Source organism: Seriola dumerili, unplaced genomic scaffold (assembly GCF_002260705.1).
Source record: "Seriola dumerili isolate Sdu_G_001 unplaced genomic scaffold, Sdu_1.0 BDQW01000002.1, whole genome shotgun sequence".
Classification (NCBI taxonomy): domain Eukaryota; kingdom Metazoa; phylum Chordata; class Actinopteri; order Carangiformes; family Carangidae; genus Seriola; species Seriola dumerili.
The window spans coordinates 539,680-565,374 of record NW_019174257.1 but is presented as its reverse complement, the minus strand read 5'-3'; the positions used below and the strand labels follow the sequence as shown (position 1 = coordinate 565,374).

General features: G+C 40.3%; 1 protein-coding gene across 2 annotated transcripts; it reads left to right on the top strand.

The window, feature by feature from the left end:
* The first annotated feature begins 636 nt into the window (after positions 1–636).
* ttc39a (tetratricopeptide repeat domain 39A) lies at positions 637–25,646 on the top strand. Of its 2 annotated transcripts, XM_022754164.1 has the most exons (21): positions 637–885; positions 2,146–2,196; positions 2,398–2,448; positions 2,869–2,922; positions 10,890–10,994; positions 16,120–16,251; positions 16,832–16,872; positions 17,162–17,229; positions 17,373–17,437; positions 17,579–17,678; positions 18,245–18,310; positions 19,152–19,260; positions 19,422–19,489; positions 19,600–19,659; positions 20,428–20,589; positions 20,999–21,090; positions 21,674–21,794; positions 22,583–22,694; positions 22,873–22,987; positions 23,202–23,318; positions 23,631–25,646. In XM_022754164.1, the coding sequence occupies exons 1-21, from the start codon at positions 833–835 to the stop codon at positions 23,743–23,745; spliced, it is 1,857 nt and encodes a 618-aa protein (XP_022609885.1). In that variant the 5' UTR covers positions 637–832; the 3' UTR covers positions 23,746–25,646. The 2 variants fall into 2 exon arrangements, with proteins under 2 accessions (XP_022609885.1, XP_022609958.1); XM_022754237.1 differs by lacking the exons at positions 637–885; positions 2,146–2,196; positions 2,398–2,448; positions 2,869–2,922 and adding an exon at positions 7,317–7,341.
* Positions 25,647–25,695: the final 49 nt, after the last annotated feature.

Genomic DNA, 25,695 nt, shown 5'->3' with positions numbered 1-25,695 from the left:
ACTTGTTAACAGCTCACAGGGATTATACTATTACTATATTATATTATTCAAAGCAATGAGAAACATCAACATAGTCTAAAAATTTACCTCAAATACAGCCTACTTCACAATGAATTACAATATATATTATCACACATTATTGTATATTATACTTTTCCTAATAAATCATTTTCTAAAATTGGTTAAATAATTTGTTGTTTCTTGACCTTGGAAGCATCAGTTAGCACAATATCTTACCACAATGTCCATTTAGAGGCTGCAGCTTTCAGTCACATCACATTATCTTCATCTGTGGATGGAGTTTGCCCAGGAAATGTCCAAATTTCCTTCTTAGCATTTTATGAATAGTTTCATCCACATTTGTTCAAAGGTTCAGCGTGAAAATAAAAACATGCATAATGTAGATATAGTTTAAAAGGGTTAAATGTCGAATAATTTTTTTTAGGCTTTATGTTTTTGACTTATGTGCTTACTTACTTGTTTATTTATGGGTGTAGGGTTCTTTGTTAATTTTTTTTATTTTTAATAACTTGTCAGAATGTGGAGGGTGTTAGGACCATGAAGCCAGGACAAGCAGCAGCTACATTCCTGTGCATTTAAATGGGAAAGTCATTAAGATGGTGATGAGAGCAAACACACCTTTCTTCGCCAGGAAGGAGGAAGACACACAGCGGCAGCTCTCCCTACATTTGTGTCGGTGTGCTCTAAGTGTGAACTGCTCCTCTCCTCTCCTGTGTGTCAGTCTGTCTGTCTGTCAGTTCATCCATGCCCGCCCTGTAAACCTGCTCTGTCCGGGATATTCTGCTGTTTCACCGGATCTCAGCGCTGTGGAATGAGTTTTATCACCGGCTGGAGGCGAAGCGTGAAGAAAAATGACAGCAAAAAGTGAGTACAAGGGAAAGCTCCTGGAAATCAGTGCAAGTCCAGGCCCTGTCGGTACTTGCCTGTTTTCACAGTGCGGCCAGCAGTGCGAATGTAATCGCTTTTTCTGGGGACCGTAGTGCAGCCTACTTGTGTTGCTGTCCGCCGATCATCTTGTCATCACGCTGAAACTGACGTGTAGAGCACAGCATTTCCAGGACGCCAGACCCAGATTCTCCGTAGACCACACACACACACACACACACACACACACACACACAAACAGACTCCTTTGAGCAGGTTTAGTGTCTAAAACCTGATATGTGAAGTTTATTCCTGTGTTTTTTTTGTTTTTTTTTTGTTTGGATCAGATGAGTCATTCCTATCATCTCACTGTAACAGCAGCTGCCACTTTCCCCCTCTCAGACAGAAAAAGTTGTGTTTGACAGGAATTTTTTCTTTTACAGCTTCTTCCCTCTGTGAATCCCTCTGTGTTGCCTGTAACTGCTTTGATGAAGTCTGTTGTTGCCAATCAGCAGCCTGTTAGACAACATTACAGTCATGATTTGGTCAAGCAGGATTACAGTGAAGTGGAACTGTTACATATGAGCTTTTGAATGATACACACACACACACACACACACACACACACACACAATTACATGATAGAGAAACCATTATTTTATGCAGTCTACAAATTAAATAATGGTGTTTTAAGTGGAGAGTGTTGTAGCTTGAATGCTGTTGTGGATGAAATGGTCAAATAGTCTAAAAATAACACAGCAAAATTATAATATATAAACAACCTCTATCCAAAAATTGGTATGGGTCTGTTGAAAAAAAAAAATTCAGCCACAAGGAGGGGGCTCCATTTAGTTTTGTGTTTATGCTGACATTTTACTTCTTTCTGGCTTTTGGCCGTCGGTGTCTTTTCGAATCACTATTCAGTTGATTAATTCATTAGTCATCAAAGTATGAGACAACTGCCTTGCAGTGCTTTTCTCCTCATAAATTGACTTCAAAAGTTGAACATTAATTGTGCATTTTTAAAGATGTCTGTGATTGTTTCTGATGTTTTTTCAGCTTCCATTTATTTTTACCTTTATATTAGGGTTTTTTCTTATTCAAACATACAGTTTTTTGTCGTCTATGCTGGTAGAGGATCTCTGCTAGACTCTTCAGTCCACTTTGCATCTTCAGATCAGACTAGCTAACATCTTCCTCTCACCATCGTGAGATCTATTCTTACATTTGCTCTAAGTTGACCTTTGAACCTCTTTGCAGGGATGCCAAAGAGGCACAAGACATCCCTGACAGCCCGGACTCTCCAGGCCGGTACGTTTATATTGTCCACGTACACATTTATTCTTACAGCCAGGAACTATCAGCAGTGTCACAAAGAAAACAGCAAGTCCCGCTCATAGTGCTAATAACACATTTAATAAGAATATAATAATGCATTTGAACCTTTTGAGTTCACCATTTTAACTCCAGACATGCTGAGTCATACACAGACTGACTTTTATTTATTTTCAGGTTGGCAGTCATAAACAGTCGAGACCTGGATCCCATCATCACAGACTTCAGGTGAGTGTCTTTTAACTTGAAAACCACTGTAGGCAGACATTAGACTAAATAATCGGATAAATGTATTCTTGGTTACAGTTTAAATATGAACTCTCTTGATTCTTTACTTTCTGTAAAAGGTGCAGCTGATACATGTTTTGAAATGAACTACCAAAACTTTCCCAAGATCTGTTCCCACATCATATGATTTCCATGACATTTTCTCAAAACTGTCAAATTAATATCTGGGGAAAGATCTTCAATAAATCAGTGCAAAGAAATAAGTAGACGGGGAGTGTCCAATACAGTATATCTCTGTCTGTGTTTCTAGGGCTCTCACGATCATGTTCCTCAAACAAAAGCTCTCCTTTCAGCTGGTCTTCATCCCTGGAGATTTCCTTCTTTTCTCTAAACAGCCTCAATTTTGTCCCTCTGGTTCAGGTTACAGCTACCGGACAACAAAGATGCTCTGGAATCTACAAATCCATCTAATGGGTAAGACTGGAGGAACATTGTCTTTGCGTTTCTTCATTATTGTATGATCCTGCTCATCTGTCAGTCAGTGTGAACAGATTGTAACTTGGAGGACTTCTCTCCACATGTTAGTGGCATGTTGAGGTAAGGGTCATGAGAAGGTCACTGGCATTAATGCGGCTTCTTTCTGCTGTTCACCATATGAATAGTTCAGACAGAGAGAACCTGAGAATAACTGGTTGAGTGTGAACACAAACCTGTTGCTTATTCAATTGTCTAATCCCACGTTGTGTTTCAAGGCATGTAAAGCATTTATTGGGAGCCTGAGGACGAGGATAGTTGTGTCTGTTTGGATCTGAGGCAGGGAATTTAAAGCATGGATGATCAGCAAAACTAAATAGAGGTTAAAGTTGCCACTGTACATGTATTACTTTCACTGTACCTCATTAAATCTTAAATATATCATATACTGTATATCATTTCTAGACATTAATAATAAAAAAAAATACAATATTTCAAAAATACCTTGACAGCATGTACCTGCGTCCTCATTTGGTTAAGTTTGCCCTTGTGTACCAACAGGTTATGTTTCACAGGAAATCTGCAGAGTTTATAGTTGATTTACGGCAAAAGACGCTCAAATCATTTTACCTGCTGTTTTAATTACCCATAATTTATTTGAAGTTTTGCAGCTGTGACAAGTGCTACCATGTGCTTTATCTAGTTACTTGATGCAATAGTTAACATCAACTGTAGGCTCAAAATTACAACAAATTTTAGGATACATATTGACTTTTTTTGAGTGTACTTAAAGGGGCTATTTGTAAGCTTTCTCTGCCACTGAACGTGGTTTCTTGCCGGGAGCAGTTGGTGGCGATTGTCGCAAGAGCTTTGGCCATCGTTGTCTTTATAATGCAAGAGGATATAATACGCCCTCTCAGCAACGTTACGTCTTCAGGACAGATTGGAGGCTACAGTGAGTCGCTATCAGAAAGTTACGAGACAGGCCGGGGCTAGCCAATTAGCCTGCTAACTTCAGTAGAAGAAAAGACGTGATAGAGAGGAGAGTTAACTTTGCCATTAATTCCACCGCTAGAGACAGCTCGTGGTGAGTAAAGGAATGAAGTTTGATGCTGAACTCACAACGCTTCTTCTAGACTGGTAAGTAAACAGCTGCTAATGCTAACTTTGGCTATGTAGCAATAGCAAAACTTACAAATAGCTCCTTTAATCTTGTTCATACTCAAAACTTGCTTATAATTAGTCTCCAGTATGGAATTAAGACATGGCTAAGGTGTTTAGATCTGTGGTACATGAATATTAATACAGATTTACATATTATTAAAATAAACCAAAAAAAGCCTAAATGGTTTGAAATTGCAAGTCATAGTCATAATCATTAATCATTGTTTTTTGGTTGCCAAATCCCATTATCCACCATGAGGACAGTAGCGTATCAAAACCAGTTATCTCCACCTTAAACCCATGACCCACGCACTACAGTCTATAAAGACTGATGAATTTCCCCTCATGTTTCTGTGCTGGGCCGAAGTGCTTTTCCCTTGTGATTGTGTTTTTATGAGAGAAAAATATGTCAAACGTGACAAGCACTTAGACGTGGTCACATGAATGTGCTCTTTATGCTTCCTGATGTCAGCAGTGTTACTAAGAACACGTGTGTGTGTGTGTGTGTGTGTGTGTGTGTGTTTGTGTGTGTGAGAGAGAGAGAGAGACAGTGCCAACACCACACTAATAACATATCTTGGCAAACTAGAAAGAAGGCAGAAATTTAATGTTACTGGACACACAAATTTGACATTGGTACTTACGCGCTAACTAACCAGTTAACTATAAAAAACATTAGCAAACAGGAAAAACAATACTGACCTATTGGCTCTGTGAAACATAGCAGACATCCCTGACCTGGCATCAGTGACAAGCTATTAAAGAAGTTCATAGTAAGGACATGTAGTGTTATGGACCCACAAATGTCACCATTGAACTATCAAATGCATAGAAAACATACACAAAGGATTTTTCTTTCACAAACTGACCAGCCCCCAGCATGTCACAGAGATGTATGAGCAGACCATGGGTCAAATGGTCAGTTCACACACACACACACACACACACACACACACACACACACACACACACACATACACACACACACACACACACACACACACACACACACACACACACACACACATATTATTATTATTATTATTATCATCAAAGGACTGCTGTGTAATCCACATACATTTACTATTAGTTTTAGGTAACATTAGTTATGTTGTTTGATCAACTAATCACTTGTATTCGGTTGAAGGTTTTGAAATGAAACTAATATGATTTCTGCCTTTGTATTGTTCTGTTCTGTCATTATTGGCACCATTAGGTTTATATGTTGTTTCAGTTAATGTTTATGGGCCATAGGCATTATGTTTCCCATATGTATGTCCGTCCATCCCATTCTCATGAACGCAATATCTTAGTAACTCATGAGGGAATTCAACTTAAACTTTCACTCAAGGGTGAACTGATAAAATTTTGGTGGTCAAAGGTCAAAGGTCTAAGTCACAGTGACCTCACAAAACACGTTTTCTCTTGAATGTGATCGCCCTGAGGGAATTTCTTCAGAATTGGCAAAAACATTCACAGTGGGCAAAAACTTATTCCTCTCCTCATGACTGGGTTGATGTCAAGATAAAATAATATTTTAACCATCAAATTTCACTTATAGACATCTTAGTATCATTTAGTAGTACAGCCGTAAAGTAAATAACCAAAACATATTCTCCCCCACCATTGCCCAATTCATTACACAGTTCATTTTATCAGCTACTGTTCTTTTGCTCCACCTTTCATATTGGTGATTATGAGGCATTACATTTAACCTGTAGTATTAGTCGGTTAATACGTTTCTTCATTTAAGCTCAGTCGTTGTGCTGTTGTGTTCCTTTGAAGTAGAGATCGAGCACGAATGCCCTCTGTTGCTCATTGGCTGGAATAGTGTTGTGTTACTCGTTGTTGTGTTATTTCCCGTTTACAGAGCCGGGACTGTGTAGGAACACCAGATTTTTTTTCAGCACACACACACACAGAACAGACAGCTAGCGGATTGAGAGGAGATAATCGCTGAATATGAGTGTATTGTGTCTAGTGTATTGGATTAGAATCACTTACTCCACCTTAAATAGTCATTAGTTGCAACCCTGCTGAGTGTATTTTATCAAATAGATTAAACGTCTTAGAACTTTTCTGACAATGGATAATAGACCTGTTTCATCAGCAAGGCAGTCAAGTCAGTCCTCTCTGAACTAAAGCTGATATGCCTTCTTCTGCTTTCAAATGCATGTACTACACCTCTCTCTCTCTCTCTCTCTCTCACACACACACACCGTCTTTCGGGTGAGTGGTGAGCTGCTGTTTATGGTAATCAAACACCATAACTCTTGGCACTGTGCCTATATTTCATTCATGATTTCACATTAGGTGTTGTGTAGCTACAGTATGCTGCTGCCGTGCTGCATCTACTGTATGTCTTCTGTTTCTGGACTCTGTTTTTTGGCTCGCTGCAGTGTTCAGTCTCTGCCACTGCAGCAGACTGGACCGGCTGAGATCCTCACAACACACCAGCTGTCTCTTTTTCCATCTTTTAAACCTGAAATTTCCCTCTTTCACATACAGCAGATGAAAGTGTGATGGTGTTTGTGTCAGAAATGAAAGCAGGTCTCTTTTCTCCTAGCTTTTTAAAATTTTTTTTAGTAGTTTCACATCTTATATAAAAATCAATAGGCCATGAGTTGTGGACATTTAGCTCCGCCCCTGATTTAGCATTAACCAATCTGAGCAGAGACTGCAGTGTGTAGCATGAGGGTGATGATCGGAAGAGGTGGGACAGGCTCGTGTGTGTGTGTGTGTGTGTGTGTGTGTGTGTTTGTTTGTGTGTGTTTGTGCGTATGCGTGCGTGTGTGCGTGCGTGCTTGCGTGCGTGTGTGTGTTAGCAGCAGCACAGATAGCCTGTGTATTCTCTCCTCATGTGTGATAGTCATCCCAATCTTATTAAGGGCTGCTGTTGCTGCTGCGCCCTTCCTCCTCCTCCTTCTCCTCCTGTCTCCCTCCCTCTCTCCTTCATTCTGACCCCCCTCTCTATCTCTCTTTCTTCTTTCTCTCTCTCCCTCTCTCTCCCGCCTGCACTTCTGCCGCTGCTTCTGCTCTTGTTGCTGCTGCCATAGAAAGAGACACAGACCATTAGACTGCTCTGCTGTAAAGGCCCCAGGCTCACTTCTGCAATTTTCTTTATCTGTCTTCTTCTCTGTCTCTCTTTCACACGCACACACACGCACACACCCACACACACACACACGCACACACACACACACACACACTTTGCCAGATGAAAGTGTCAGGAGAGGAAGAGACTCTGTCAAACGGGTAAGATACTTCATTACTGCTGCATGTTGGGATGACGTGTCTGTCATTCAGTCGGCCTCTGTAAGATCCTCTATAAGATTGTGTTTCTGTTGTGTTCCCATGATTTAAAGGGCAATGTGTGTGTGTGTGTGTGTATGTGCGCATGAGAAAGAGAGAGTTAAAGCTGTGACACTCAGGTATGTGGACAAACTTGCTTGGTTTATTATAGAAGCAGCTTGGCTCTTTTGTGTCACAGCTCAGTGCTAAGAGGCCTCCGAGCATCTTATAGCAGCTGGAATAAATGTGGTGAAAGCTCTGTGAACCTGGTCCGGTAAACTAATGCTTCGTCACTCTTAAACCGGAGTGTGTGTGTGTCTGTATGTATGTGTGTGTGTGTGTGTGTGCTCGCATGTTGGTTTGCATAAGCACATGCAGGGGTGTGTTTATGAATAGTGGATGTTTGCTAAGTGGTTCTATCTATCTGTGTGTGTGTGTGTGTGTGTGTGTGTGTGTGTGTGTGTGTGTGTGTGTGTGTGTGTGTGTGTGTGTGTGTATTTGTCTGATNTCTGTGTGTGTGTGTGTGTGTGTGTGTGTGTGTGTGCATTTGCCTGATAATGATTGTTATTGTGCAACTTGCTCCCTGGAGAAATAAACCCAGAATTTGAGACTCGTTGACTTAAAATTCAATTAAATTATCTGGACAATGTGTGGTATGCACATCCTGAACCTAACAGACTCTCCTCATTGTCCTGGTTGGCATGCCCTTTCTTCCTTTTATACAACTGTCAATTATTCCCTCCATTTAAAGGACAATGTCCTGTGCTGTGTGACAATCTTCGCTCTCTGACTGAGATCGCCTTCATTTCCTTTTCAGGGCCTCAGATTGTCTTTCAGCTGTAAACCTGACAAAATCTTATTTTCCAATCAGCCAGGACCAGTTGAGTTGGTTTTCAGCTATAAGGAAACGATGAAGCCACTGATTGTTCCCTCTCATTGATACCATCACTATACTGTAGTTACTGCTGTTACTCAACCAATTTGATGATTTCTGCCTTCATAATCTAAATAATGTGAACGCCAGGAAGTTTGACCTGTAAAATATTTAGCTAGTGTTTGAGTTTTATCTCAGCCGTTATGTAATGTGCACATGTAGCTGCTGTCTACAGTGTCCTGTTTTTGTCAGATAAGTAGACAAGCTCTCCAAAACACCATAGCCTCTTGAAGGTTATTGATATTTATTATTTATTAGATTATGCTTGTGTTCTCAACGTAACAGGTGATAAAACTCCAGCAAGGTTATCTTTTTTAAGAGGACTGAATAATGCCAAAACACATATGCGTGAGGTCAACACTAGGTTGTAGGGTTGTGGTCACAAGGAATTTCTTGGTTAAGTCAAGATTAGATGTGTTTTTTACTAGTTATAGGGTAAAGTGAAAGTCCAGGGAGTGAATGTAGTTAATGCAATGATGAGTTTGGTTTGACTGTCCCAAAGACAGAAGTGATGTCGATAGCGGTGCTTTAACACGTCTGACTGTTTCTTGTTTCTGTGCAAGACTGTTGTTTTAGGTAAAAGTGACAGTCGGAAGTCACTGCACCTTTGCAGAGAGAAAACAGATACGACACAGCAGAGAAAGCTCTGGCTGGATTCAGTCAGTGGGCCCCGGGGGAAGACATGTGACTCTACAGCATTATCCTTAAAATCAATGACATAAACATATATACAGTATTGTGCCTTGTTTTAATTCCCTCCTGGCATTATTGATAGTTATATTATTAATCCCTTTATGTCTCATTATTTTGTTGTGTGTAGACACTCGATTATTGAATGGTTGATGTAAAATAAGTTTATTATTACAATTATTATTAGTATTAAGTTAAACTTTGGTACCTGTAATTGTTTGGAAGTATATATGCTCACTTAAAGACAAATGTATACTGAACATACATGTTGCTCTGTCGCCAGTGTGACTTTCTGTGCTGTTATCAGGAAGCCCAGCTTGTTGCTGGTCATATGGTGAACACAGCAGTCACCCGCATGTCATTAGGCAGAGCTGCACCGGTGTGTGTGCTACTTTATGGTGGTGCTGGTGGTGCTGGTGGTGGTGGTGTGTGTGTGTGTGTGTGTGTGTGTGTGTGTGTCTGTCTGAGATGATTTTATAGTTCCTCTATGTTTCTCAAGGGCTGGAATGTAAAGTGAACGCCGTCTATTAGTCACTGTTGTTACACACATTAGTTGTAGTTGTGTTTGCTGAGTTTCTGCTCTGCCATTCTTCCGCGTCTGTCTAATGTTTGCAGCTGGCATCATATACTTAAATGTAAATGGAGAACAGTTGTTAGGGTCTGTGATCAATACGGTAGCCTGGAAAACCAAACTGGATTTTATGATAAAACAAAGTGGAAATCAGGTTCCTATTTCACAAAAACACATACACAATAATAAACAAATGAACAACTCAGAAAGTATGCCACTTTAACATCAATAGCAAATGACTTAATTAATGAAAAAGTAGCATTCTACAAGACAACAAGTCATCATCCAGATGAAAGAAATGAATCATCTTAACATTGAAGAACATTAGTGTAGCACTCCTGTCAGCCAGAAGTGTTACACATTTACCATTCTCTTAATTAATTTGTTTTGCTCATTATGCTGAATGTTAGTGTTTTCCACATGCTGTGTGCTAATTGCAAACTGAAGTGATGAATAAAAAATCTTATTTAAGCAGATCCATTATCAGCACAGTGAGTGAAACCAAAGAGGAGGGAGCCTTGTGATGAAGGAGCAGTGCATGATTCTCAGTACTGACTTGTGCTCAGTTTGGCCACACTATACACTCGTCACGTGGGGGTCATCTGCACCAAGTAATGACGTCAGAATGGACAGCAGCTTTATCAAAAATTATCCTGAGCTTCCATAAAGGCAGCTTACAACAGAATGTTGTGTTTAGATACGGATATACATTTATTTGTGCCAGCAACAGCATCTGTTGTTCAACTTTAATAAATGATCCTGTTCAAAACTTGTCCCTGAGCTTGTATTTTCCTATATATATATATATATGTAAAAGTATATGGTTGTGTGAGCACTGTAATTTATGCTAATTCCTCCTGTAATGTGCAATGTAATGCAAACATCAACAACACTAACATCAAAGCACTCGCTTGAGCCAATTTGCTTCTCTGGCTCACTGCGTCTGTGTTTCTGTCTCTCTTGTGAAGTTGTGGGGGATTGGAAAATGTTTAATGGAGGATAAATACAGGAAGTGAACTGAGACAATATGATGATTCCTCATTCTGTCAGTGTTTGGAGGCTGGGTTTGTTGCTGTAAATGAGAACAGGGTCACTGCAGTAGAGGCAGACAACCAGAGAGAGAGAGAGATACTGGGGTGGGAGGGGGCAGAGCAGAATGAGGTGGCATGAATTTTTTTTGGATGCTACTCGTTTAGAGATCAGAGATGTTTACTAAACTAAGAATTCATCAGACCCCCAGCTTGGCCTGTTTATGAGCAAACATTTTCAGCAGTTCTCACCCACTTCATCCACATTCTGTTTGTTTTGGTTCTCCAGGTGCTCGCGGTCAGACCTGTCTCTGGCGCTGGAGGACTGTATGGCCGCCCTGGATCTGTTTCTCAGAAATGACTTTGAGGAGGCGCAGGCCCGGCTCAGATGCAGGTAAGACATAACCTACCTGATCCAGCTATCCTGATATAGCTGCTGTTCTCACCTGTAATGGAGCTCAGGTCCACCTGGCTTTGTGCTTTCATGGACTTTCATACAGTGGATGAGAAACAAACAGCTGGCTTCATGCATACAAGCAACTGTATTTATAGTGTTTTTCACTCTCAGTTGTGAAGAGTTTCAACAGGAAATTGCATTCACGCACACAAATAATAAAATCAAAGATGGCTGAATTCCATTTAGCTGCTTCAGTTTCAGGGTCCTGGTATTGCTCATATTGGCTCACTGCCACACTGTCATGTCTCACATGTGACATGTGAATACAACAGAGTCATTGTTAATGTTAACGGTAAACTTCTCCCTCTGTATCCTTCATGTGGGCTGCGGAAAATGGCCTGTGGATGTAGTATTTTAGTTGTAATTAGCCAATATTAGCATGCTAACATGCTAAACTAAGATAATAAACATTAAAACATATCTTCTAAACAACAGCATATTAGCACTGCTGTTATTAGCATGTTAGCATGCTGATTTTTGATGCATTTAGCTCTAGGCCTCATCTTTCTCCACAGTTGAAAGTCAATTCAGATTGGAGGGCAGAGATATGTGTTATTCTGTTGTTTCTGTTTTGATAATGATTCAGCAAAACTCTTTATTGCCTCTATATTACCTTAGCTTATTTAATATACATTTTGTAAGGTAAAACATGAAATAATTGTTATTTGTTGACTTCCTAAAAGTAATTAGATCAATGTATCTGCTCAATAAAAGTGTCCAAAAATGAGGAAATAGGGTCACAATGATTGCAATGCAATGATTTAAAGGTTTAAATATCCAATAACAAGACAGAAGCAAAAGTACTACAGGGTGGGTTGGCTAGGAAGTGTTTTCTCCTGACACCTATTGATGATTTTATGGCTGTAGGTTTTACATGATTGACATGCTGCTTTGATTCACAAACTCCCTCTCCAGCCTCACTCCATTGCCTCTAGTTCTGTATTCCAACACTATGTCATCAAGTTACTCCATTGTTCACTGCTCATTCTCTCGTCTATTACTGGAGCCTTTATCACGCCCTCGCTATTATCCTCCACCCTCTGTCTCTTCTCTCTGGGGCTGTAGGCCACTCCTTAGCCACAGTTTTTTGTTTTCAGAGCGGGCTTATAACGAGATGTAAGAACAGCTTCCTGTCAGCCTGTACTTCCTTTTTATAATTTGGCACTAAGGCTAGATTGACACATATTCACAGTTTAGCGTATTTTCTGTTGATATTATGAGTCATTTAGATGTTTTTAACACAAAAAAGTTCAGATTGATGTAATTTGTTTGGTTTCTCAGCTCAGAGTTAATTATGCAGACTTTCATCGCAACATCACATAAATACTCTGACTATCCTGGTGTCATAAACATAATATGCTTCAGTATTTAAATCTGGATTTGTGAAATATTCCAACCTGGAGGAAAATCTGTGTAAATCCACCCTGGCTTTACCTCTAACTGCTGCCACAGCCTGGCAGTCGGTCAGCCCAGCGGGTCCTGGTTTCTGTCTCGATATTCTTCCCACAGCTCTGTATGGGTCATCTCTTCCTCTTTCAGTCACTGAAGAGCACCTAAACAAACAGTAGTTGCAAATATGTACGTTTGTAGCTGTGTTGAGCCCAGATGGTTGGATTTGACGCATGCAGTGGGACAGTATGATGTCCTATGAACAAACGCTGTGTCCTTCCCTCCAGCATTTCCCTAGTTTTAACAAAAGGAATCAAGGATTCAGTCGACAGTGAGGATGTAGTCAAATTAAAGAGTCATTTTACATTTTAATGCAGCACGCTAATCAAATTGAGATGTGGCTTTAATTTGTTTGGTTTGTACAAAACCTGATAACACCCACAATCCTCCTCTGAATGTTCCTGTTTGCTGCTGTGAGGAAGCTGATGGTCTGGAGTGTCAAACTTCTAATATATAATATTATGCAAGGTGTGTTGACATCTTCTGCATTGAGAGAGAGAGAGAGAGAGAGAGAGAGAGAAAGGAAACAAGCAGCCCTGTGGTTGTGACACACCAGCAGAAGCTTTCCTTGTCCTCCTAAGTGTTCATCTGCCCCTTTCTTTAGTCCATGTGTGCTTTCCAGTTCTCTTCTTCTTCACTCTTTGTCTCTGCACCCCTTCCCGGAGCTTGGTGCTGACGCAGTCAACTGGGACAGTCTCTGCAGCACACACACATGCGCACGCACACACACACACAAACACACAAACACACACTGAAACTAAAATACTTGAGCTTTCATTATGTGGATGTACTTTAACCAGTTATATCCCAATTTCTTTTACTCTCACATTCCTATTCATGATCAGGGGCAGCTGGAGCCTATCCCAGCATGCACTGGGAGGAAGACAGGGTTACTCATTACAGGGTTAATGCTCTCACACCAATACCTATGGGCAGTTTAAAGTCTCGAATGTACATGGTGCCATGTTTTGTGACTGCGGGAAGAGACGTGCAGAATGCTTGTTTCTCATGGGGAAGTGTGGGACTGGGAATAGACATCACCCTGTTTGTCACTGAATTAACGCTGAAGCATCAACTGTCACCAAGGGGACAATATTCTTGATGCGATGTGTGAATTACGCATTTCAGAATACATATTGAGGGATGTTAACTCATTGATAAAGGAGAGGGAGCTGATGGACAGCTGTAGCTCAGGCGGTACAGCATGTTAGCCATTTATAGCAAGGTTGGTAGTTATGTACAAGTGTTCTTAAGCAAGACACCGACTGACAGAACCACAAGCTGCTCCCGCTGTTTGTATATGCGAAGATTTTATTCCCTTTAGACAAAAGTTTCTGCCTTAATTTCTCTCTTACAAGATGCCGGCTTATTTTGATATTTCTGACCAGAAGTTCTGTAGTCTGAGCTATTGTCCGTACATCAATATCACTGCCAGTGAGCAACTCATACCACGTTATATAAGCCTATAAACTGAGCTATCTCTGCAAATTGCCCCTATATTACAGGATTCAGATGTTTGAGGCTCCCAGGCTATATGTTTCCCCTCCTCTAAGTCACAGTCAAGGAGCCACTGCAGACTCATCTACAAGATAGTAGAAACGTGCCTGCTAAGTAACCAGTCAAGTGTTTTTAGGTATTTATTTTTTTTTATGTTTTGATCAGCCTTCAAATCCTCGAGGTATCCAACAGCAGGCTTAGTTTTATTTGCCAGCTCTCTGTTGAAACATGCCATCAGACCAAGTACAGCCAAAACAATCTCAGTGCAATCTCAGTCTCCCATCATGCTGTACCTCCCCAATTCCCCCACAGTTGTAGCAGGGAGTGGGTGCAGGAGGTAGATGTTTAGCTGTATGACGTATAATACAGTAACTGTGTCCCTCTATGTGTGCAAACATTATATTACTCGCGACATGCTATGCTAACACTCAAAGCTATCACTACTTTTCATAAGGTTTATTTCTAATTTTGAAACTGAGCTGCTAATTTCCTCAACTTTCACTCTGTGTTATTACTCATTACAATCAAAGCCACTGGCAACAATGATGCATTATGCCAAAAACAAACTCTTTTGCATGTAGTGATGGTCTCACCATTGCTACACTTCCTTTATTGTTACTGGCACGTGAAGAACTGAACACAAGGCGTGTGCACGCAGGTGAGAAAGCACAACGCAGCTCCTCCCACGCATCATGGAACATCGCATTGGAAATATGTGGGGGACCCGGCTTTTGTACTGTAACTAGGATGAAGACCTTTGTATCTCTGAGCCCTGAGATAATGCTGACTGATAAATATCTGAGTACTGTTGTTGAATATTTGGAATTCCCAAGCAATTTAAGCACAGCTACAAGCAATTCAGTTTAACCTCACAGCTCCATCTTAAAAGGTTTCTCAGCTTTAGTTTGGGCTGTCGTCTAAAAAAGAAAAAAGCCTGATGCAATGGAAATGTAAGACAGGCAAATCTCTCTGCTTCTCAGTCTGTACCTCCGCCTTCTCTGACTGTCAGCTGCTTCCTGGTTGTTACTGAGTTGGTTCTTGTTTACCAGTTGATCACCGAATTAGAATTAATTATATTAATTGCTTTAGGTGGAAAGTTCAAGCTCAGCCTGATTCACTGCTCTGATTTTATGACCTTGATCGGCTAAAAGTAACATGGATACTATTTTCATCTGTGTCTGCTTCTCTTTCTCTATAACAGATCCATTAAGTCTAAATACAGCTTGTAATAAAAGTAAAGTTAAGCTCGATTAAGACTCCGTGGCCTTTGTGCGCTGTGTCCATGAATTGGAAAATAGTTTATGTGTCCACGAAACGCGACTGGTTTTAGCTCAGAGTAACGTCACAGAGGTTGGCCGCATGAGTCAGTCTGTGGTTCACAACAAAGAAATGTCAGTTATGCAGACTGACGAGATTCCTCTCTACACAACTCTGCCGCTACCAAAATTATTCTGCCACGTCTTTGTATCTATGTTTACAATAGATAGGTAAATACAAAATATGTAAAGCTGTTTAAACAATCAACTGTGCCTGCAGTAGGACAGCATATTAGCATCAATACCATATGTTTGTGTTGTTTTTATTCTTACCATAATTATATTTAAGTAGTTTGTTCTAATAATGGTTCAGAACTGGAACAACAAGTTTTTTTTTTTAACTAGAACAACAAGTACATCTACTGAAAAAATGTCTGTGACATCAGACACTTTGACCTGCAGGAGCAGCTCCTGTTAAACACAATGTGATGTGACGCGCCCACAACCACATGTATAAATAGATTTAAACGGTTTTGTTTTTTCTGTGTAGTGGTGCGGTTTTAGCTTTCCAAGTATTCAATCTCACTGATGTTGTTAGCGAGAATTAATTATCAGGCGACAGCTTATCAGTTTCTGTTGTTCCACTTCTCATTTGTATGGGACTACCGTATGCATATTTAACACTTCTCTTAGTTCAACAAAAGGTTTTTCTACCGTCTTCTTTTCTGTCTGCACACCAGCAAGAGAATGTCACCTATCTGAATCAATATGTTGTTTACTACCTATCGCAGCATGTTTCATTTTCAAGGCCAGTGCGGTATTACTGAAAACAAATGTTATGCATTGTCTTTTTTTTGCAGAACCAAAGACAGCATGTACCACGCTCTGACCTATGCCACTATCTTGGAGATGCAGGCGATGATGACCTTTGACCCCCAACACATCCTGGCTGCAGGAAACACCATGAAGGAGGCCCAGGCTATTTGTCAGCGGTGAGACATTCCTACAACACCATGGTGAAATAATGCCTGGATGACCAGCTGATAAAATGTGCACTCATACTGCTGATTTAGACATTCAGGTACACAGTACATGATGCTGTATCGTTTGAACATGTATTAGTAACATCATACCAAAACCAGAGAACATGCTGGGATTGTCTTGACTCACTGACCCAAAGAATGTCACAGCTGCCTGCCACAGTTTGTCCTGGAGCCACTGTGAGAGTCCGTCATGACTCTGAGCTGATCTAATTAGCCCAGTCTGATAAACATACACTCTTGTTCAGGCCGAAACTGATCTGAAGTCACAGACGCAGTTTCCTTTATGATGTTGTGACTATTGCTTGGAAAATTTAGTGCATGGTCAGCACCTTGAGGTAACTTCATCCTGCAGTAGCTCAGCATCCTGTCTTTTCTGGAAAGAGGCTGAGTCACTGATTTGCATTGGAAACAAGATAAGCAAAGGGACGCAGGACAGTGCAACGCCGCTGAAAAACAATCTCAATCTCACATTTTGAGTGAAACACAGCCACTGATACCGGATGATGGTTTTGTGCTTGTGTGCTTTCAGGCACCGCAAGAAGTCAAGCTTCTCCAAAAGCTTCACAGAAGGTCAGTAACGCCGTGTATTGACAGGAGGGTTAAAATCTGTCTCCATCGTTTATTGACAACATTTAGGTAGCAGTTTCAGTTGTGCTTTACGTGTGTGTCTGTGAACATTTTGTGAGAAGCAATGACAACCTTTGCTTCTGTTGTGTGTATGTGCCCTCATGTGAAAGTGCTAAGTGTGCATGTGTATTTGTGTATGTATATATCTGTATGTGCGTTTGGGTATTTCGCTGCAGCCCCTGGGCTCTGCTGAGCTTTCAGGCTGACTGTGACATAATCATTTTCACCTCAGAGGAACTACATGCTGAAGTTTGCTACGCCGAGTGTCTCCTGCAGAGGGCAGCGCTCACCTTTCTGCAGGTCAGGAGTGAGGCTTTACCCAGACAGCCCGGCACTGAAAACGGCTTCCATCGATACATTTATGTTTTATTGAAACTCACTCTCATTTAAACTCACTCTGCTTTTTTCCCTCTCTCCTGCTCTCTTGCTGCTGCCTGGCACAGGATGAAAACATGATCAGTTTCATTAAAGGGGGAATCAAAGTGAGGAACAGCTACCAGACATACAAGTGAGAATCTTAAATCCAGAATATCCTTGTTTGTTCATGTCAAGTTTTTGTCAACTATTCCCAATTTCCCATTAAACATGTTCTATCTTCCTCTTTACCCTGTAAAACATTTAACTTTCTCCCCTTATCTTTACTTTACAGGGAGCTCCACACAGTCCTCCAGTCTGCTGGATACAGTCATGGTGATAACCATGGCCATTTTGAGGGTGGTGTTAAATTGGGAGTAGGAGCTTTTAATCTAGTAAGTGGAAAGCTTAATGCAGTAATTTGTTGGGTTAATGGACTACAAACATGTTTTGAGCCTTATCCAAAGGAAACAATATTGAAAACAATTTGCTTGCATTACGTGTTTTGTGATTTCCATGCAGATGCACATAAATAGCAAAAGATGAACATGAAAATAAGAGTCACTATAATCTAACATGGAGGCAATGCGTTTTTATGAGCTTATTACTCTTCATGTAGCACTGATAGATAATTATTTGATTATAGCCCTTTCATGAGCCTCTTCTGCAGACTATCCAGTTTATCCAAAATAGTTGCAAAAATGAAAAATGCTGCTATCAAGTTTATGTAGTTTAATCATCTAGGGAAGTATAAAGAACTCAAGTAAAGAAGTAATTATCTCGGGTTACTTTGTAGGTTGTAAAACCTCCTTAATTACTGTACAACCCATGGCCTTTGTACAGTATGCTTAGGAAATGCAAGATCATTTCCTTCAAAACCACCGATGTTGTAATGAAAAAGAAAGGATCCTGTAATCCAGCTGTGATCCTTTCAATTGTACTTCTTGTCTACTTCCTGCAGATGATTTCCATGTTGCCCACACGGACGCTCAAGCTGCTTGAGTTTGTCGGCTTCTCCGGTAATAAGGTGAGTGCTGCTGTGAAAACCAGTTATAGCTGACAGCTGGTCTACCGGAGGGTGTAACAGCTCTTGTTAGGGGTGTTTGACACAGGATGGATTGATCTGCTCTGCGTGAAGCGCCACATCCTTTCTCTTAATAATACACTGAAAACTGTGGTTGGTTCATAAGTTGGATTTGTGATCTCACTTTCACTAGCTACTTTAGTCTTGCCTGTGATTATGGTGAAGCTCTTATATTTACTACTGAGTTGACAATGAAGCTGACATGTTTAGTAAAAGCATGAGACAAAACTTTTACAGCTGCACAACTTGATGTGTGAATGACTTCAAATTGCTTTGATCATGATGACTGATGTATTTACTTATTTACTTATTGTACTTATTGTATTACTAAACTGTATTTCTGTGGATCATGACTTCCTATTTTTTGTTATGCTAGAAGAATGATTTAAGCTTCTTAAAATACTGACTTGGTTTATGTGATCATTATACAAAATAATTCAAAAGCCTGATATTACTTTCATATTATGTTTATCTTCTGGGTGCAAAAAACTAGACATTATATACAGACGTTACAGTCTGTGACACTGTGAACTTGCATATCCTGTTTATGTACAATAATGCATTTATGTATTTTGCACACAGGCCTATGTGTGACCCATTTCTGTTCAGACTGGGTGCCTTAAATTACTCTGGTAGACGAGCAGATGTTGCTCATCCTCCAGCACCCACTGAATGAAAGTCCACACCGTGTGCTGCTTTTACTGCTCATTGACCAAAAGATCTTCCTTAAAAGGAGACTTAATTCAAACTATGAATGTCTATGATTGTGTGTGTGTTTGTGCAGGAGTTTGGTCTCCAGCAGCTTCAGGAGGGCTCTGCAGAAAGCACATTTAGGTCCTTCCTCTGTAACATGCTCCTGCTCTGTTATCATACCTTCATGAGCTTCATACTCGGTGAGCAAATGAGACACACAGACACAGACACACAGACACACACACACACACACACACACACACACACACACACACACACACACACACACACGTGCAGCTGCTATCAACCACAAAGACAAAGAAGCACCTTAGTTAGTTTTGTTCTGTTTATTTTCTTGCAGGCACTGGAGAAGGAGATGTTGAAGATGCAGAGAAACTGCTGCAGCCATATCTCAAAAAATATCCGAAGGTTTGCCAGAATTAAACACTGTATTTAATAGATTTATTTTAAATTTTCCACATGATTTAAAGTATCATGTTTGAAGTCACTGTTTATCTGTTGTTGTATCTTTCTCACAGGGATCCATTTTCTTGTTCTTTGCTGGTCGAATAGAAGAGATCAAAGGCAACCTGGATGCTGTGAGTACATCCGAAAGAACCACACGTACACACATTTTCACCACTGCACTATCCATGTGGAATTTTTTCTTCTTATGCATCATGGCATTACACATTTCTTGATGTTTCTGAGTGTCTTATGTATCCATGTGTCTGTCAGCCTGTATTTGAATTTGAATGTGTGGGTCCACTCACTGTATGAGTCTGGGACGTAGTGACCAGAGGTGGAGGACATGAGTCACATGACCTGAGTCAAGTCATGCGACTCAATAAGCAACATTAAACAACAATACATTTGAGGAACTAATTCTGTAAGTTATCATAAGATTGAGTTACATTGGCCTATAATATAATTACCAAATTGAAAAGAAAGAATTGCTATTTACTCATCCTGTCTGTCTGCATTTATTTCTAAAACATGACATTAGCGACAGCCAAAATTTTTACACATAATGATGACACATTTGTCTTTAAACTCAGGTTGCCCATTGATTGACTTTGTCCTCATCAATTTATAAAATATTAGAGAAGTTTTGAGTCGTCTGTGTCCATTACACATAATTCTTAACACTGACTATTGCACACGTCCTGAACCAGAATAAGAATAAAGGAAACCCAACAGAAGACTCTATCTCCATCTTCATCACATCACACAAGTCATGTCAAATATCTATTAGTTTGAATCATTGACCCATTCAAACATGATTTATACTGAGTTGCTCACCACATATTAGTCACACTGAATATGAGTAAGAAGGACATATCTGCAGTTTTTGTGTATGTTTCCAGGCCATCAAGCGTTTCGAGGAGTGCTGCGAGGCTCAGCAGCAGTGGAAGCAGTTTCATCACATGTGCTACTGGGAGCTCATGTGGTGTTTCACATACAAGAGGCACTGGAAGATGGCTTACTTCTACGCAGACCTGCTCAGCAAGGAGAACTCATGGTCCAAGGTGGGCTATCGTAGTGTGGGATTGGGGGGATATGTTCAGGCTAATGGAAAAATGAATGGGAATGACCATCAGAGTCAGTCAGCCTTTCATAAATTAAGAACATCAACATTATTTTCAGTTCAACAAATGTTTTTGATGATAACAAAAATGTTGTAGACCTTTGTCAGCTTACATAGAAACATATAACATGTAATAATCCTTCCAGAATAAAAATCACCACCAGTTTGGGCATTTTGGTGAACCTAATGGTTATGATATATAACTTATACACAATTGCTCCCCAGTTCAGTTCCATTGCCCTGGTCTGACTCTCTAAACTCCACATAGTTGTAGTTCTTTCCTCTCCTCATCTCATTTGAAAAGGAATGATTGGATTGCAGCGGCAACCAGTTTTTTTTCCTTCCCTCAGGCTACCTATGCGTATATGAAAGCAGCCTACCTCAGCATGCTGACGAAGGATGATTGTCTAACCTTCGGGGAGTCTGCGCTCACTCTGTTCAGGTACGAACTAAGAGCTTAGATACTACCGAAACTGCTCACATCAACCACAGTGAAATAGATATATTCAGTGTGACAGTTATATATCTATAATATCATAATCACTTCTTCTGGGAAGAGAAGTCTTTGGCAGGGAATATGAACGCACAGAAAGGAGAGATGCCATTTCTATCAGAAGGGAATGATATAGCAAAAAAAAAAAAAAAAAAACTGGTTGACCTTAAATCTTCTGCTGGCACAAAACAATACATGTGTTTTTATTGATGGTCAACAGCTGCACAAGTGTTCTAGTAATTCCTTTGGCATTCTTTATGCTGTTTACTTGTTTGTTATTAGACTTATATGTCTCTTATATGTTGTATATGTATTTGTTGTACTTATTTATTTTAATTGCTCTTTGTACAGCATTTTGGTCAGCTCAAGCTGTGTTTAAATATGCTATAGAAATAAAGTTGACTTGACTTGACTTGACTTGGCTTAACTTTTAAACTGTCTCTGGGGTGTGTCCACAGAAATAATGTGTCACATATTGTGTTGTTATACTGACATTCATGTGTATGAATTTGTTTATTGTATCATATTTCAGGCAGGTTCCAGCGCTGAAGCAGAAAATCGCTGGCAAGTCTTTACCAACAGAGAAGTTCGCTATCAGAAAAGCCCGTCGCTACCTTGCAGAAAACCCCATTCCACTTCCTGCTCCTCCACTGGTCAGTACTGGACGAGGCTGGATTTTTACACTGTTTCTATAACGTGTTGCATTTCTTCATGTAGGAATCTGTTTTTAAAATATCAGAGAAATTGCTTTGTTTTGTTTCACACAGACTTTGCCCTATAAGAAGCTCTTTTCTCTGAAATTTGAATGAACCAGTTTGGCCAATCAGGATGGACCCACCAACCTCTAGGGTTTCAGGATGTATAAACAGCTGCTGTACTCTGACCCACTATCCACAAAGTCAGCAGATAAAGGCATGTGTGTGATGAGTAAGAGACAACCCTGTGTTCACAGAACCAAGGTTATGATTTGTAACATTTGTTCTGTTTCACCCTGTATCAAAAGCTGCAGTAGGTTGACAGGGAACAATGCTCATTGGCTATGTTATGGCGTTTCACAAGTCTATCATCCAACTGGGGTGGCTTTTCCTGGGTAGGACATTACGCCCCCCCTGGGTCCATGCGCTGAGACCCGAGACCGAGCCCTCTAACCTTGTCGTTCTGCCACAGCTTGAGTTGTTGACATTGTGGCTGCTGGGTTAATAATACTATGGACATTTATACAACCTGTGCAGGCGTTGGTGGCTAAGGATTCAGTGCAGTTTGGAGAGCTTTGTCTGTGCACTTAGAACTAGTGTTACAAGAATAACCTTTGTTAAAGTCAGACCATAAAGAGAGCAGAGGTTTGTCAGAAAGAACACGTTTCATGTTGACCTATATCAAAAAAGAAAAAATCACTGGTTGTTGCTTTTAAACTATTTGTGTGTATTTGTGTGCTGTCTAGGAGATGATGTACATATGGAATGGCTATACAGTCATTGGCAAACACAAAGACCTGACGGAGGGCATGCTGAAAACACTGGATGAGGCACAGGCTAAACTTGATAGCAGCCCAAGTATGCACATTTATTTACCACATTCTCAAAGATCTTTCCAATGGATTAAAATTCTCTTTTTCTTTTGTTTTGATATGAATATGCTAAGGTGGCTTACATTTATTTCAGATGCAAGCAAACTATTGTGAACATATGAACTGCTTGTTAGCTCCTAACCGTCCTGCTGTGTGTTTGTCAGGGACTGAGTTCTCCATAGATGATCAGTGTCTGCTGAGCTTGCTGAAGGGACTGTGTCTCAAACACCTGGGGCATCAAGAGGAGGCCGAACACTACTTTACCCTAGTCCTCTGCAAGTAAGTCTCTCTCAGTTACATACACAGACATGTACAGACAGTGTATGCATCCAGAAAAACAGATATGCTCTAGTCTCTTGCAGTGTGCCATCAACACGTAGCCCATATATGCTGTGCATCCTCTGATGAATAAAGGCAGTTCTGTTTTAAAAAACACAGCACAAGAGTTGAATGCTTCATACTGACTTTACCTCCACACATACATTATCTGCAGTGAGACTCAAATCAAGTATGACCACTACCTGGTTCCTAATGCACTGCTGGAGCATGGTCTGCTGTGTTTGGAGCAAGGCAGAAAAGATGAAGCTATCAAACTCCTAGAAGCAGCAAAGTAAGTCTGTTTAAACACCATATTCAAGTCATCTTTACTCATTGAGAAGCTTTTTAAATCAAAGATTTTCACCTTGCTTTATATTTTTTCACATAGTCTACAACTACAAATCATGGCTGTTTTTTTAACTTAAATATGCCACACCCATTTGTGTTTGTGGTTTTCATCAAATATTACAGAGAGCGATGTCTGTTGAAACCATTTTTTTGGTATATGGGTTTATTACAATGCCCATGTTTGAAATTAGAACTTGATTGAGATTGAGATTTTCCTCTGATGTGATTGTAAATGACTCTTCTCGCTCTGTTTCAGGCAAAATTACAAAAACTACTCAATGGAGTCACGGACACACTTCCGCATTCAGGCTGCTCTGCATAAGGCCAAGGGCACCGGGGAGAACGGCGTTCATGTTCCCTCCAGCCCATAACTGACAGAGGAGGGCACACTAGAGCAGAGACAGCTTTCTGTTTCTGCAATCCCACAATGCAACACTCAGCCCCGCCCCGCCCAGCCCCGCCCATTCAGGCGGGCATTTTGTTTTTTGCATAAGGATAGGGGAAGAGGGATGCTTATTGTTCTTGTGTGTGCCATCCTTACGGGCAACTGCAGCTCTTTGTGGCCATGACTGGCTGCTGGTTTGCTACACCCTCTTCCAGAAATATATTATGATGAAATTAATTTTCTTGTGTAATATGAAATAGAGAAAGTTGAGAAATGTGCCTATACTTAAGAAACATTGCTTCTAGCAGGCTTATTTGTCTACCACCATGGCCACCCATAAGGGGTGCACTAGGGTGAAAGACAAGGTCACATTTGTATAGTACATACCACAGAGGGCCTCCACTGCTACCCCAGGATAAAAATGTGCCCGGTTCAGGGTACTGGGGTTGGACCTGATGAAACCAGAGTACCAAACAGCCCACAAGAAATTACTGACACTAACTCCAACATTTGGTGTTGGTCGCTACAAAGCACTCCCACTTCTTTTAATCTAATGTGAATTACTGATTATTGATACACATCATTATGTGTTGACATAGTTCGACACCTGTTATACTCATCACATATTCCATGAGAACTATGAGACTGTTTTGTACTGTGTCATTTGATACATTTTTGTTGACAGGTTTCCCTTTGTTCAGATGTTTGATCACCAATATGACCAAATTAGATGTAAATTCTGAATGTTGGATTCACTTTTTTAACTCTACATAATCTTTGGTTCGTTGTGTTTCTCAGATTGAATGAACTTTTTATTGTTTACTTTAAGTTTTCTTCCTTTCCTTGAAACCTATTGAAACACTTTCTTTCAGTCTCCTTCTGAAGAATTGATCAAATCCGCTGTATTTAAAGTTACATGTAATGGCTCTTTGCACAACGCTTTGTAAATCAGCCAGCCATGCAAACTCTCCATTGTCAAAAAATGCCTATCAGACTTGCAGTGAGAGTTGTTGGTTACATTTATATACTGTAAATGGCACCTTTTACACAAATTGTCCCGTTTTAAGAGGACAGATGAATGTGTCTTTTAGAAAGGCAGACTCCCTCCTTTTCTCCTCCTGGTGTGTGGGACAGGCTCCAACAGTACTTGAGCTTGAACAAACAGGCCATTCACGGCGAGCAGCGAAGGACTGCGTGCTTGTCTGCCTGTTGCATCTTTAGTGGGTGAAGAAGCTGTGAATGGCAACCACCACAGTCTTCCTGCTTTGTGAACATCCTCTGCTGCTCATGTATCAGCCATGCTTGACTAGAACCACCTATAGAAATACTTCAAAATATCATAACCACGATTCTGTAACAAATGATTATCTGTATATGAACAAATACTTGTAATGATTGAAATGATAAGACAGAAAGTGGTCACCTCTAATTGTGCTGGTGGTGAGGTTCTTTGAATGGCTGTGTCCCAGCAACAGTGTCCACAACCTAGAAACTCAGATGGTGTTTCAAGTGTTGAAATTAGAGCATTGCTGATTTATTCATGATTAGAGTGAGGTTTGGGATTCAAGACGATAACTAAGAGTCAGTTTCAATTTTTTAATGGTGGAGGAAATGTATTCTTAATACTGTTTTAACAGCAGTTGATCTCTGTAATATTCAAATAACAAATCGTCATTTTCTAATAATTAATCAAGCTTGTTTTTTTTTCCCTTTGGTTTTACTGATGTAGCTGAAAGAAACTCTAACCAAATTTAGTGGCATTGTGATGTTGACAATCAGCATATTATACTGGGCACGGCTACCACAGAGCAGAATGACATTCCTGTACATACTGAATGTTTCTATTGTAATTTAAGATGAAATGATGATAAGCAACTAAAAAAACACATCCCATTTTGTGTTGTCTTTCTTTGTCAACTGTGCATCACAAACAGAA